The 15354-nt window shown below is 42.0% G+C and overlaps 1 protein-coding gene across 2 annotated transcripts in view; it reads right to left on the bottom strand.

Annotated features, from left to right (window-relative positions):
* LOC144017388 (paired amphipathic helix protein Sin3a-like) overlaps window positions 1-15354 on the bottom strand; it is a 19805-nt gene extending 4451 nt beyond the window's left edge. Inside the window, exons 1-20 of one of the 2 annotated variants that reach the window (XM_077518901.1) lie at window positions 15139-15354; window positions 12575-12791; window positions 11342-11521; window positions 11129-11235; window positions 10671-10989; window positions 10300-10551; window positions 10065-10217; window positions 9676-9831; window positions 9465-9551; window positions 9262-9380; window positions 8863-9088; window positions 8649-8765; window positions 5806-6044; window positions 5528-5711; window positions 4844-5435; window positions 4590-4759; window positions 3279-3452; window positions 3128-3214; window positions 2850-2944; window positions 622-829 (exon numbers count right to left, since the gene is read on the bottom strand). In XM_077518901.1, the coding sequence (XP_077375027.1) occupies window positions 622-829; window positions 2850-2944; window positions 3128-3214; window positions 3279-3452; window positions 4590-4759; window positions 4844-5435; window positions 5528-5711; window positions 5806-6044; window positions 8649-8765; window positions 8863-9088; window positions 9262-9380; window positions 9465-9551; window positions 9676-9831; window positions 10065-10217; window positions 10300-10551; window positions 10671-10989; window positions 11129-11235; window positions 11342-11521; window positions 12575-12769 (3660 nt within the window). In that variant the 5' untranslated portion in view covers window positions 12770-12791; window positions 15139-15354. Of the gene's footprint in view, window positions 1-621; window positions 830-1913; window positions 2788-2849; window positions 2945-3127; window positions 3215-3278; window positions 3453-4589; window positions 4760-4843; window positions 5436-5527; window positions 5712-5805; window positions 6045-8648; window positions 8766-8862; window positions 9089-9261; window positions 9381-9464; window positions 9552-9675; window positions 9832-10064; window positions 10218-10299; window positions 10552-10670; window positions 10990-11128; window positions 11236-11341; window positions 11522-12574; window positions 12792-15138 lie in introns of those variants that run through there. The other variant, XM_077518902.1, reaches the window with a different exon arrangement.

Below are 15354 nucleotides of genomic sequence, written 5' to 3'. Positions count from 1 at the left end.
TGGTGCCATCTTCAGATTAAACACTGGGATTATTAACACACTTTGGCTATCTTCTCATTGGACCAACGGAGTCGATGTCACTTCTTGAATATGACATAGTCGCTCTGCCTCTGTGTATACAAGACCAACAGTCGTCCAGGCAACAACCCCTTGGAGCACCGTTTTCAAATATTAGTGAGGGGTGAACCAAGAGTCTGGTCAGGGGTTGAAGTGCACTTTAAATTGATTTCATTGCATACAAGAAATAGCCAACATGTTTATTTTTAATATTATCTGTCAGAAAAAACGCAATACAATTTTTTACTATTCAATGCAGAATTTCCTTATAATTGCATAAAATTCCTGGCAATTTCCTATTCTTCTCATTTCTAGTTCCTAATCGGAAAATGGCTGTCACGAGTGCCAATGCATTGAAATAAGGCCATGTATTGGCCCAATCAGTACTCGCCCATCCCTAAAAATCACAGACGAACTAACAGTTGCATTTACTGTCACATAACTGTTTAGATTCATGTTGTGCTCCAAGGCTGGAGGTGACCCGTGCCACTATGCAAATGAGCATAAGAAAGATGCTGTTTTAACAGCAGAGCTACACGAGGACAAACAGTGTGTGAAACTTACCTGATGAGCGCGTGTAAGTGCAGTGTGCCTGTACATGAAGTCCTCCGACTTGCAGACATACACCATCTTGTAGGAGTTGAGCTTGAACATGCACTCCACCTTCAGCTTGCTGTCGTCACCTTGCAACTCGTCCGAGGTGCCCGTGGCCAGCCGCTCCTGTTGTAGCTGTTCCCATCCTTTCTGGCACTTCCTTATTCTTCTCAGGTTTCTGAAAGTCAAAACAGTGATTGTGAGGAGTAAGACTGGATGACTCCATAACACAAAGTCAGAATTTTCAACATATCAAAAGTGCATCATGTTTACAGGTTATGTTTCAAAAAGTATTTTTAATGAATTCAGCCTGTCACATGCTAGTTCACAGCCTTATACAAACTGAAAAGAGCTGTCTAGTCAAATTTGAGAAGACTGTCCCTTTCAAGAAGAATGTTTACACCCATGCATTGCAACTCACCGAGGAACAGAATTAGATAGGAGGTCAAATCATTCGGGATATGGGGGATCTATAAGAGCAGCAGAGGCAGCAGTCGTAATATTTCCGATACAGTGAAAAAAATAATTAAAATCCACACGCAAAAAGTGTTTAGTGTTTCTTGAGCCCAACACTGTGCAGATAAGAAAATAATCACCCCACCGGAATGAAAGTTTGAAATGTGTACTTACCACAGATAGTATGGGTGAGCGAGGACTGAGTGCATGAGGCAAATTTTTGCATTCAGGGCTCCACTTAAAAACACAAGACACAGTTTCCAGGCCAATTTCAGGTAAAACTGTTAGAAACAAACACTGCAGAATTGCTGCCTTGATGGATGCCAGTCCAAAATATGAGATAAAATGTTCACATACTGTCACCAAAAATGCAGTGTTATGATTATGAGATGAAAACCAACCCAAAAAAATTGAAAAAGAAACTGGCTCTGTGCGGCCACTGAGTTTTTGGGTGCAGAGCTTTGAACTCCTGTACTGCTGACCTCTCATAGATTTAGTGGGGAGGTTGGATGGGGGATAAGATGTAGGTGAGCTCAATGATAAATCTTAAGTCAGAAGGGGGGGAAATGTGCAATGGGTTGAAACAAGGACAAAGCACACAAACTGGTCTGTTTTTGTTTTTGTTTTTTTTTAAACGCCTTTTGAAATGTATATGGTTATGGACAGCCATCTCAAAAGACAAAAAAAACAAACAAAAACGCTACAAGACAGGCTTCACATGTGGAACATGACAACAAAGCAAACACAGATGCGCCCTTGTGCACAGCTCTAAAGTGTCAAGAAAGAAATAGACCAACATACGAGCGTACAATTTAGATGATCATTTTTATTGACAAACCCTATTCGTCTTTACAATGATGCAGAAAATGTGCTTGACCAGAGTTCTTAAAAAAACAAAACAAAAAACAAAAAACCTTAAGCACAAATCTCTCAAACAATGGTAAAACCTCACCCACAACAAGAGGGGAGCGGCACGTTCCCAGTCCTTACAAACGGAACAATAAATTGAAACAAAGGGACGTGTGAACATTTACATTTGTAAACAAATTTAGTCACGTACAAGACTCTAGCTTTGAATACAGTTGCAAAGAGGGCATGATGAGTTCCAAGATATTTTTCACACAGTCCTGATACAAGCGCTTTCGTTGTTCAATTGTCAAAGTCTGGCCAAAGAAATTGTAGAAAATGACATAACATCACATTAAGTCTAACGGTAACCCATTTATTTTACTCTCAAGTTTGCGTCTTCACTGACTTTACTGTGACACCACACACTGAAAATCATGATTTCAACTAGTCAACACGTATTGAAAGTCATAATCAAACCAAAAGGCCGCTAAAGTGGGAATTCCAAACCATTGCAAAGCCAAACCCCCTTTTTAAAAATCTTTTAACTTATAAAAACCCATTTTAAAAAAAAGGAACTGACTGATTGAATACATAAATTCCCTTTTGTTAAAAGAATGACCATGTAAAGTGCAATCTTCCATGTGAGGCAGAGGTCTGAAACTGAACAGGCTTTCATTCTAACTAGTTGTCATTATGGTCACAACATCTTACATTCTGACTGTATTGCCTGTCCATTATCACACACACACCAAAACCATAAGAGAGCCTTTTTTTGTTTTTCCCGACGTGCTACTGCTCTTGTTTGTGAGGAGTTGTTTGGCACATCAACAGCTGAGGATCAGGACGGAAGTTGAAAGAGAGGAGACAAGAGGGAGACATGGCTGGGGCCTCACCTGGGCAGGAACACCGGTTTCTGGGCCAAATGCTCACGCAGCTCTGAAGAAGTCGAATCGGAGTTCAGGTATCTGCCCACATAGTCCGACCACCTCTGTCAAGCAGAGGGCAGAGGAACATTATACCATACTCACAAACTAAAAGTTAAACAGCAATTTTCAAACCTCAACTAACTTATAAGGACTATAAATAAGAAACTGAACGTGTAGCCTTTGAATTCTCTGATACAAAATGAAAAGTCAGCATAAGACCTTTCCTTGACTATTTGAGTACTTGCCTCTGCAGGCTCATCAGAGTTCTCCTCTTCTGTGTCCAGCAGCTCCATGGCCACACAAACAGAGTCCTGGTTCTTCATGAACATCAGCTGGACAAAACAGTAACATATGAGAGTTCTGTGTGCATCAAAAACTGACTTGTGTTTATATTACCTTGAAGCAGTTCTCTTCAGACATGAGCTGCTCTGATTTGCGCTGGTATGTGCCTTCTGCTGTGGCACGGGACGCCTGAGTGGGCAGGGGACCACCCGTGGCTTTATTGGCAATTTCGCTCAGGTACAAGTCCATCACGCGCGCACATGCATCATCAGTGACGAGGTGTTGAAGCTGGAAAAGACATTCAGTCAACAATGAGAAGGGGCACTTCATGACATTTTCTTGATCAAATACAGGCAACATTAACAAATCAGCTGAGCGACTAGAGAGAACATCCCAATGGATGTAGCTCAACTTCCCTTATCTGTTCCTCAGACTGCAAACTAAATTAAACTGAATCAACAGCGCCTCTGTTGGGTGCAGAGCAATTGTGCAATTAATTTGGCCTCAATTGCTATTAATTAATTAACAATCTGTGGGCGGTTGAACAACAATGCCATGGGGAGTGTAAATTCAAGCCTCTTTCAGGTGCCCCAGTTAAAACCGATACCGGCTCCATATATTTATACTACATTGAGTTTGAGTGATTAGTTCAGTGTCTTTATAGTGTACCACTGCATTCACGGCTATGACTGTTGTACTAACCTCACGGAAATCAAGGGCACAAATTAACGATAGATGCTTCCAAGAACAAATCAATTAAAAAATTATCAAAATATTTTATCACTTACATTCTAACAATGTACATCGTACAATATATATTTTTGTTTTTGTAAAAAGGCAGCAGTCCCACAAATTTATAGTGACAATTTTCCTTTCAAAATATATTTTGAAAGACCGGCATTATAGAAACAAATAAAAACAATAATAAAAAAAAATATCTCTCACCATTTTCTACATTGGCTTCGACGAGCCCGGTCATATGCTTTATTCTGACAAGTATCACAACATTAATGACACTGCTGTCCATGGTGAAGAATTCGTTAACTTCACTCGTTTTTGGACATCTGGCATAAAAAAAAAAAAAAAAAAAAAAAATATATATATATCGCTGCCCTTGTTCCTTGCTGCTGCTGGTATGAATTAGGGCAAGTGGTGATCGGTGATCGGGTTAGCTGAAGCTAGCAACATGAGGATAACCCCAATTGCAACATCATCACATCATCCTGTTTCTGTTCGGGTTGTTATGGTGGTAAAAGTCTTTTGGTCCAAATCAGAATATGCATTTTCGGTGGCCTGGAAATGTTTTGTGACAAGCTAAATCTGACCACCGTTAATGTCTAACTCGGAAATAATTCACATTTACATTTAGAGTTACATGGCAAACAAACAAACAAACAAATAAATAAATAAAAAGACTATGCCGACCTGCCGGACAATGCTCTGGATGAGCTTGTCCATGGTGAAGGCAATGTAGGCATGTATAGTAAACATTTCCCTCAAGGAATCCTCATACTGAGCTGGTTCCATGTTACCATCCAAAAGGTTCCGCACCATTTCCAGAAAGACAGAATAGTAATCTTCTACTTCAACATCCACTAGAACAAGAAAAGACAGAGGTAGAGATGAAATTTGTCCTTCATACTATAAAATGGAGTGCAACTCCAGTACAATCCACTTACTTGGCTCCCTCATCTTAAGCTGGAAGGCTGTATTTTCATTCTTTTCTTTTTGGAGCCCAAACATTTCTTTTTCCCATTCTCTCTCACGAGCATCCTCCTCAATTTGCTTCTCAGCCTGTCCATAGATTCGCAGTAAACGAGAGCAGAGGATATGATGAAGGCGCAAGAAGATGTACCAGTAGTTGTTCACAAAGAACAAGTTATACGCCTCATCTGTGGCGCGCAACTTTTGAGCTGCCGTGTTGCTGAATAGGAGCTTTGACTTGGACGGGCTGTTGCCTGGCAGGCCATTGTGTTTTTTGGCGCCATCTGGATCTGCATCCATATCCTCCACTTCCTCCTCCTCCTCCTCCTCTTCCTCCTCCACATCTGAGAGTTCGCCTCGCCGGGTGAAAAGGAGATCAGGGATGAAGTGGTGTATGATCTGTTTGATCTTGTACTTGTCGTCTTTCTGGAGGCTCGGTTGTCTCTTGACGTGGTGAATAATGAGGGCCGCGGCATCTTCTACGATGTGACTATCTTCGTAGGCCAGATTCATGTGTGGGCCACTAGGAGTGGGAATGGCAGGGTCCTCTGAGGTACGTTCCTGCCGCTGCAGGACACAGCCAGAAGTTTATTTATTTTGGAGTGCATTGTCACAATAAATGTTTAGACTCTATTTTGTGTTAGAAGCAGATCTCTCACCTCATCAAACAGCATTTCAATTTCAGTGAGCAGAGTCTTTGAGCGAAACACTTTGGTGTCATTCTGCTTGAAGTTGATGCCTTGGTGGTCAAGTGACTTCAGATAATACTTCTCATTCTGCTCCCGCCAAATTTTGTTGAAGCTTCTTTGAGCTTCTCGCCACTCTTCTTCTTTGATCTTTAACCTGAACACATGAATGAAAATGCGAAGTCTCAGTTGCAGCTCAGTAAAAGTAGATTAAATTGTAATAATTCTTGAAAAGAATCCAAGTTATTAACCTTTTCAGCACTATGGGGACGCACACAGTTGGGTTCTTCTTAAGACCATCAATGATGTCGTTGGCTCGGTCCCCGTATATCCTCTGAATAGCTTTGCGGTGAATGACGTCTGAGGAGCCTCCCAATGAGTTGTCTAGCCTGAAGCGCAGCTGCTCCTCCGCAGACATTCGCGAAAGCCTCTGTTGGACTGACTCGAGGGCTCGAATCGTGGCAAGGTTGGTCTCCAACACAACGTCAAGCTAAGGGGATGCAATAACAATAACTTGAATAAAGACTGCAAATAATGTGAAAAGGGGTGGCCATTAGAAGTTGTGTCAAAGCTGTAAATGCAAAGCTGAGATGATCACTTAAAAAATGACTACAATTAGTAACTTAAAATGGTTACCACATCGAAAGCTGTAGATATAGACGATGGCGCCCACTTGTTTATCAGAGGTTCCCAAACTAGTTTGTTGTTAGAGAACCTTTTGGCTGCGTTCAGGCTGGCAACCCAAATCCAATTTTTAGCCCATCAAGATCTTTTAGCTTGGCTCTTTTGTAGCTTGAACAGTCACATAGGCACATCCAATTTTGCAGGACAAATTGAAACCACATGCGGGAGGTAGTTTCATATCCAATTGGGACAGGATGCGTCTCAGTCTGATCAGCATGAAACAGAATGGATTTGACTGTCCGTGACGTTACTCTACGCGTGCAAAAACCAATGCGCCCGCGCTGTCAATATCCAATGGGTTCGCTGCCCAGCTGGTTCCTGACATGCTCGGCAGTCAAATGCCTTGACGGCTCCACTGCCTCGTCGACTCTTCTCATGCTGAACTGGAACTACAGTGACAGTTTACGTTACTTGCACTGAAACCGGTCTTTCGACCTCATCAATTCTTTAAACGCGCATCTGGAAATAGTGAATTAGTGCCCGGCCGTAGCCACTGAAATACGGTCTAAAAGAATTAAAAAGAAACAAAAAGGAAAAAAATGCTTAACGCACATGCGAGGAATGGAGAGTGTCTCGAAACAATGTCTCAATGACGTCAAACACTACACGCACTGGGCGCTGCCTCCGTTCGATGTCGTTTGGTATAGCAACCTGTCAGATGTGTCAATAATGTGGCTTAGTCTGAGCTGGGCCAGATCAGATTTGGACACTTGCTAAAAACAGTCTGGACAGGCACCCCTTAAAAAAAAAAAAAAAAAAAAATTGGATTTGAGGAGGAATCCGACTGGAGTCAGATATGCCTTTAGTCTGAATGCAGCCTCAGAGGTGAGAATATTTTAGGACCCCCTCATCCATCCATCCATTTTCTTGACCGCTTATTCCTCACAAGGGTCGCGGGGGCTGCTGGCGCCTATCTCAGCTGGCTCTGGGCAGTAGGCAGGGGACACCCTGGACTGGTTGCCAACCAATCGCAGGGCACACAGAGACGAACAACCATCCACACTCACACGCACACCTAGGGACAATTCGGAGCACCCAATTAACCTGCCATGCATGTCTTTGGAATGTGGGAGGAGACCGGAGTACCCGGAGAAGACCCACGCGGGCACGGGGAGAACATGCAAACTCCACCCAGGAAGGTCCGAGCCGGGACTCGAACCGGAGACGGACCCCCTCATAATCCTAATAAATTATGAAAACTAATTAACCTGTGTGCCCCTAAATGCCATGGGAATTGATCTTTTAACTCTTTAATTGCCAAACGTTATCCAAAAAAACAATCCCGACAGTACCAGCCGATTTTCAATATTTACACTCATCTTTCAAGGCAAACAGAATATTGTGCACAATGACTACATACACATGGTGGATACCATATGAAAGATTGGATTTCATTCTTTCATTAGAAAAAAAAAAAAAGTACGCTGCTACCTATTTCGTTCTTTAGTAATCACCATTTGGAAACAGGTAATTTGAGTGACATAAGCGAAAACGGAAAACGATAGGGAGAAAAAATTTTTTGTGAAAAGATACATTTTCTACACAACAGTGACTTTGAAACTAATATTTTTTGTTTAGTGACACTGTGAATTAGATTTAATATAATAAAGGCTTTGATCATTCACGTCATCCTTGAAAATGTTCTTTCATCAGATTTGTCATGTTTCATTGTAATTTCATAAACCCTGAGCCCTTTAAAAAGAGATCCAATGCTGCCATCTTCTGGCGATAGTTAGTGGGTGTTTTTGATTTCACAACTCCTTTGACCAGGCAGCGCTCCACAAGACGCCACACTGTCCATTGATAAAAACTAATAAATAAATAAAATAAAAGTACATGATGTCAATTAATGTTTATGGCAGCATTCGTAAGTATTTTAGCATACGTCATTAAACGTTTTTGGCGGTCAAACAGTTAATGTTGGTAACCGAAATATTCATGGCCTGTTCACTAGAAAGGAACATAACCAAATTAGCTTAAATTTAAATAACTTAAATATGTATCCCTCGTTGCTAGCTAGAAATGCTGTGTGCATGCAGGAATGTCAGATTCATGTGATGATGTGGCACAATTATATGAGAGCTTTTATTGGCCCAAAGTTAAAGGCTACAGCTCACAAACTTCTGGAATGTCGATGGAGCCCTGTTTCGAGTCCAGTTTAAGAACTACTGGTGTAGTGATCTACTACCATAATTAAATAGAAAGACATTATTCCTGGCTCTAGATTTTGACTGTAAGTTTGTACATTCTTGTAATACGGCATCAAGATAAGTGTAACAGGCAAATTTGCCTTGTGCCTTGTGTTTGGGAAGAAAGCAAAATGTGATCATGTGTACGATGGATTGAACGCTCCTGAGAAAATTGATTAGAAATTAGCTTTTTTGCAGGGTGAGAAACATATACCTCTTACCTCAAAACGCTCGTCTTCACATCTGTAAATGTGCTCTTCATATTGAGTCTTCTTAGAGCTTACAAAAGTCGAATCCTCAGACCACGATGGAAAAGACACCCACGTGTCATTCAGAACCTGAAACAGGACATTAATTGACTTACTTTAACATCTGGTCTAAAAACATCCAAATCCAAAAGGAGTGGGCAAGTAGAAGAAACAACTTGTGACTAACCTCTCTACATAGCGGCGTCCTTCCTGTGCATTTAGGCTGCTGGTAGCTCTTGGGGAGCGCTCTGTAGCTGGAGCCTAGCCTCTTACAGGACGCATAATCAATCTCCATGGCAATGCCCTCTACTGTCCGCTCCTTGGGTAAACACTCCGCATGGCTCGACTCACCATGGCTAGACTCTCGGTATCCCAGGAAGTTTTTAAACCAGGTAAACAGTTCTGGGAATTTTCTGTCAATTGTGATATAATTTATGTTCTATTCACTCTTAATAGAAGGAATACAACGCCATATATTGTTTTATGAGTTCATATCTAATTATAGCATCATTCAATCCTAAGCGTGTTAAACAGGACTGTCTGTAAAACTTCAATGAAGTCAATCAGAAGGGTAATGTGAACTTACCCAAGAAACGGGATGACTAACTGAACCAATTCAGCACGTGAAATCACCTCCTGGTTGAAGATGTGTAAACAACGCAGGAAGCTTTCATACGCCTCAGAGCTCCTGAGAGCTTTCTTGACCTGTTTTAGCGATGAGCGGCAAAAACAATTTTCACTTCTGGAATACTTCATGAGAGCAACCATACTGTTTTGAACAAGAATCACCTTCTCAAAAAACATGGTTTCCGTGCTGTTGCTGTGCTTTCCAACTTCACTTAAGCCATGGTCCTTGCCGATAATTTTGGGTTTCTTCTGCAAAACAAAAAACATGAAAATTTGAAATTGGCATGTTATTTCCCTGATGGTCTCATTGACTGCACAGAAAACTGAGCTACCCCATTTTTCAAAGCAGGTGCAACATGAAGACTAAAGTTACCTTGAGAAGGGGTGAAACTCCCACTGCTCCAGGTCTTTTGACAGCCAGCCCATTGTGGCTTAATTTCTGTTTATTGTTTGGTAATGGTCGTTTCACTGTCCCGCCATGATCATTGCGCACTGACTCTGCCCTGTCAGGTGCAGTTTTCCCAAGAAGCTGAGTAGAGGAAGGAACATAAACTTCTCGTTAAACAGGTATCACAAACGCTTTACAAGACATCTTACTTGGGGAAGAAAGAGAAACCAATTTTACATGCACGCGGGGAACACTTTACAAATATCCCTGATATTTTTTATGTTGTTCCTGAATATTTCCCAGGTCAAAACCAGCTACTGCTACTAGCTACAATTTTGTGGATTGCTGATAAATTGAGATAATAAACGACTAACCATAGAGCTGTTTGCGTCAGGCAGGAACTGTCCAAATTCTGACAGCAGGTCTTCCTGATTCTTGAAGAGTCGCGCCACTTGAGTGTAGACTTCCTGCTCAGTCAGAGCTGGAGTGTAATTGCCTCCTGCCTCTTTGGCATTCCGCTGCTCTTTCTGCAGTAAATGGACAGGTATTTATTAACTTGACAAATTAACATACAATAATATTCATACAAAGGTTTGAGTGCTTCCTGACCTGGTATGTATGCAGGATTTCCAGGAAGGCTTTGTAGATGTCTGGCTGACCCTGGAAACGATTCTTGATCTTGTTCACGTAGTTTATCGCGTGGCTGAATTCCACTGGCTGATTGTTCTGCGGAGCCGGTCCACCAGACGGTGTGCTGCTCACTGGTGTGTGGGACTGAACTGAAGGTGAGCGCGGTGAGGCGTACGAAGGGATGGATGGGTTTGGCTGGCTGGTGGGCGTGTGGGCTGGAGACTGCATGGCCTTTTAGAACAAACACACATGCTTGACGAGACTACTCACATTTGGTATTAGAAAAAAAATATGAAATTTTCTTGTCTAAAATAAATCAACCTAAAAAGATAAACCGAACCAGCTTATACCTTGTTGACTTTATTTGCTGCAGGCTGGGTGGGAACAGGTGGCGTGACAGGAGCAGTGTGTGAGATGGCCTGTGGCACAGTCTGGGGCTGATGCTGGTTTACAGGCTGGCTGGGTGCTCCACTTGCAGGGATGTTTTGGACAGATATACCGTGAGGTGTGATGTAGTGAATTTGTCCTGGCGTGGTCACGTTGACCAGATCGTTAGTTTGAACTTCAATTTTATATCCGGGTGGCAAGAAAGTATTGAAGCCCATAATGAGGTCTGGGTGGCCCTTGAAGAGTTGGGACACACGACTGATAACACCTGGAGTGTCTATGCTGCAATGAGAGGGGGGGGGGGGGGGGGGGTAGTTTGTTGTTGTTGTTTTTCAACATATGGCTTTTTTTTTTTATTCAGCAAGTTAAATGTAAAAACAAATAAAACAAATAGTTTTACTTTACTCTTACTAGAGCTTACCTCTGTGACTTGAATTCTTTCATAATATCTAGGAAATCATTATAAACTTGAGGTTGATTTCCAAACTGAAGCTTCACTTGATCGAGGTACGACAAGGCATCTTCAACCTAAAAGACATTATTGACAACCCAGTGTATCGTGTAGAATGTAACCAAATGCATACATAGCTACTATTTTCTGATTCAGTCCTCTTCCAGTTGAATCTTTTCCTACCTTCAGTCGCTGAAACTGCTGCTGTCCTTGTGCTGAAGTTATGGATGCAGTTGGATGTACATGACCTTGGACCAATGCAGGGGCCTGGGATTGGACTGCTATACTGTGTGCATGGGCTCCAACATGTTGTGCAGAACTGTTCAGTCCATGTCCACTTGTGCTCTGAGGCATTGTCGGCACCTTTTGAGAAAAACTGTTTAGTTCTCCTTTATCTGAGCCGTAGCTCAGTCAGCAAGAACTTGAGCTTGAAGACCTTGGCTGGCACTAGCAGAATGTTGCTGGTTTGAATTTATGTTATAGGCCTCTCATCATGTGTCTGTCGTCTTTTCTTGGGCTATTGTAGGTACTGATTTTGTCAAATCGTCTAAAACATGCCTTTTAGGTTCAATTAAGACAATGTGTTATGCACAGGTTTGCGTTAGTTGAAAATACAGGGTGTTTTATCAGTCTATGTCACTTTGCCGCAGTGGTCATCAGGCCATTATTACATCACAAGTTTTTACTGTTTACATCAAATATGGTTAGCACTGATTTAATTGCTATTTACTGATAACGCCGTTCACTGGAAATGAAGTGAATGGAATATAGTTTCGATGTATGCCGTGTAACCAAGGGCTTCCAAATTGAACCTTTGTGGACAAATTTAATAAAACATTCATTTATTGGATTTTTGTGTTTTAAAAAAATAGCAAAAATTTTCAGATCAATAGCTTTCAGGAAATGTAAGTTGGATGTTCATATTGTCAACATTCATTGAGATGTAAGTTAAGGCACAGTGACAGACGTATGAAACGCCCTGTATTCAACAGCAATTTCAGGTTTTTATTGCAGTCTGTTGATTATTGGGGAAAATAATAGATAGCAGTCTAATATAACACAACTAACAGGAATGATTATTATTTCAAATGCCTGACAGAATATTCAAAAGTTCCTTCACCTTTGACACAGTGTTTCTAACCACAAAGACATGATTCAAAGAAATGATTGCTAATGCTCTCCACTGGTGGTACTGCAAGGTGAATGAGTGACATCATGATCATAACTTTTTGTGCAGCAACAGACCAACCACCTTCCATATTAATGATCATTAGAGTAAACGTCTGTGGACTGGATATACTTTGAAAGACAATTGCTACATGGGCTGATAAAGAACATGGTTGTGACCCTCAAAATATGATTGTTTACATTAATGTTGATCAAATGGTCCTAGTAGAACCTGATGTAGCACTATACCTGGTAACCCTGGGGAAGAGAATACTGAATGCCAGATGATGGCTGCATATTGTCTGTGGTTGCCTCAATCACAGTAGTAGTTGGGGCTAGAGCCCTGTGCTGGAAGCTTTCTGCAATGCCCTGGACTGGGGTGCGTTGGGGTTGCTGTTGCTGGGGCGCAAATATTGGTTCCTGGTCCTCCACATGCCTCTTCATTGTTTAAACATAATCAAAGGGGCTGTAGGAAAACAAAACAGATGAAAGCAGATGCTTAAGTCATATTTGTAAGAAACTAAACTTGCTTTGTGGAGCTCGCAGACTTTTTTTTTTTTTTTTTTTTATCTTACTATTCTCTTGAAATTTACTGTTCAAACTTCCCATGAATTCAAAAGTATTTTCTTACATTTACACTTATTGCACTTTAAGACAATTCAGAATCTTTTAATTTATATTTACAGTCACTGAATTAGAATTATGAAAATATTTTCATCTCATCCTTGCTGATGTCAATGTTTGTGTAATACTTAAGTGATTATAACGTGTTACATTGATAAACTAAATTGTTTAACCAGTTACTGCCTCTGCAAAATTTCATTTGAAATGTAATGTTTGTGGAGTTTTCATCATGTCAGTGATATTTAATGATCTATTATATTTATGATATATCAAAATCAAATCAATATGAATTCTGGTTAATTGAAATCGAATCAAATGAAGAAACTAGACTCGATACCCAGCCCTAACATATACAGTATTACACTCGAAGAGCAAGGGTCAAATGTAAATATATTGTTACCACAAAAAAAAAAACACGTTAATTTTCGTTTCCTAGAATGTATTGCATGGTGCATAATGAAGCTACAGGGACATTAATACTTGTCATGTGGGTTTGTTTTATCACTATGTGTTTCATAGTTTAACAAATTTATGTTTGGGGCGGCACGGTGTATGAGTGGTTAGCACATCCGCCTCCCTGTACTAAGAACGCAAGATCGAGTCCAGGCTCCAGCGGAGTGGAGTTTGCATGTTCTCCCCTTGCCCGCGTGGGTCTTCTCTGGCTACTCCGGTCTCCTCCCACATTCCAAAGACATGCATGGCAGGTAAATTGGGTGCTCCGAAGCCAAATTGTCCCTAGGTGTGCTTGTGGGTGTGTGGATGCGTGTTCATCTCTGTGTGCCCTGCGGAGGCTGGCAACCATCAGGGTGTACCCCGCCTACTGCCCGAAGCCAGCTGAGATAGGCTCCGGCATCCCCGTGACCTTTGTGAGGAGCAAGCGGTTAAGAAAATGGATGGATGGATGTTTGATTTATCTACCGCTATGTTTTAATTTTTTTTATTTTATTTTATTACTTTGTTTGTGTGTAAACTAATGACAGCCAATGCTCAAATCGAGGACATTAAACACAATTATTTTAATTTAAAAAAGTTGTCTCTCGGTCACTTTTGGAGAAAATCACGACAAAAAGGTTTGGGGGGTGCGCAAGCCAAAATAGGTTAGGAACGGCTGCCTTAATGCAACCGCAACATGAACAGGCTTTCGAAAAAATATAATTTGTTGACGCTCCCTGGGCAGGCTGACGTCACAGGCTCGAGTAGGGAGGGTGAGGATTAGAGGCGAGCACAGTGCCGCCTGCTTCCACTGTCTTCCTTGTCGACTCGCCGCTCTGCACCAAATTCGGACAACACGCTCGAGGAGCGCGTGGTGTCGAAGAGCAGGGATCGTGTCAGATTCATATCCAGTAGCTCGTATCGTCGCCCAACGGCTAAAGCAATTCGCCGAAGAGTTCAATACGACGAAGGTGGCTGTCGAAAGATACAAAAAGCTCCGATTTGCTGCCGTATCTCTCTGCGTCTGTCTGAGGCCGATCCTCTTCCCCTCCCCCTCCCAGCTAAACGCCGACTTTAACTCATCCGTTGTCGTCGAGCTGACCGCTTTCGCTTGTGTGATGGCTGACGTTGGCATTCGCTCCGAATGAAGTTATGTGGCGAGCAAACGAGCCTTCACCACTCGTAAGAGCTGGCGGTTTAGGTGCTATCACTTGACAGGGAGGACGGATGTCGGTGTTGTCATATGGCAAGTTGTCGCCTCCGTAAATGGGAAACTAAAGCAAAGGAGCCGAACGTGTTGGCTAACTAACGTTACCCTTGCACTAGCTTCCACGTTACGACGAGCACACCTTAACTTTGGCCAGTTCGACGGTGTTGTCTAGTTAAAGGCTTCACACTTATATAAGCTGCTTGTCTCACTAAACTTTGCAGCGCACGCTGTGAACTAGACGGAAAGCAAGCGTAACACAAGTCCACCTTTTGGTGTTAGCCTGACAGCTAAATCATGCTCAGGAGAACAGTCTTACCTCGTTAGCCTTACTCAAAGTAACTTACTGCCGCTTAAAAGCTGATGCCGCTTTAACACAAAATTCACATTTCAAACAACCGGAAGACACCGATACACGAAAACACTGCCATCAAATAATCACAGAGTACTCAAACTCTGCCTGTTTGACAAGGTTATGTAGCCGCTAATGTGCTACGTTAGCACAACAACCACCCCCACCAACGTAAGCTAACTAGCCACTTTAGCTTACCTCGCTGGGCTGCCTCCAGCAACAACGCTGCCACACCAGTGAGAAAGATTCCCTTCAACAAACCTCACCGACGCATTAAGATGGCTGTGAAAAGACGTGCGCTTTTGACAGCTTGTCCGCGACAAAAGCCAAAAAATGAAATTGTCCGCGCCGCTAACAACAGGGTATGTATGAAGCGGCGTTCGTTGAACATAAGGGGCGTGCCTGTCATGAAGG

This window comes from Festucalex cinctus, chromosome 4 (assembly GCF_051991245.1).
Source record: "Festucalex cinctus isolate MCC-2025b chromosome 4, RoL_Fcin_1.0, whole genome shotgun sequence".
NCBI lineage: Eukaryota > Metazoa > Chordata > Actinopteri > Syngnathiformes > Syngnathidae > Festucalex > Festucalex cinctus.
Note: the sequence above shows the minus strand (reverse complement) of the source record. Positions and strands in the feature narration are given on the sequence as shown.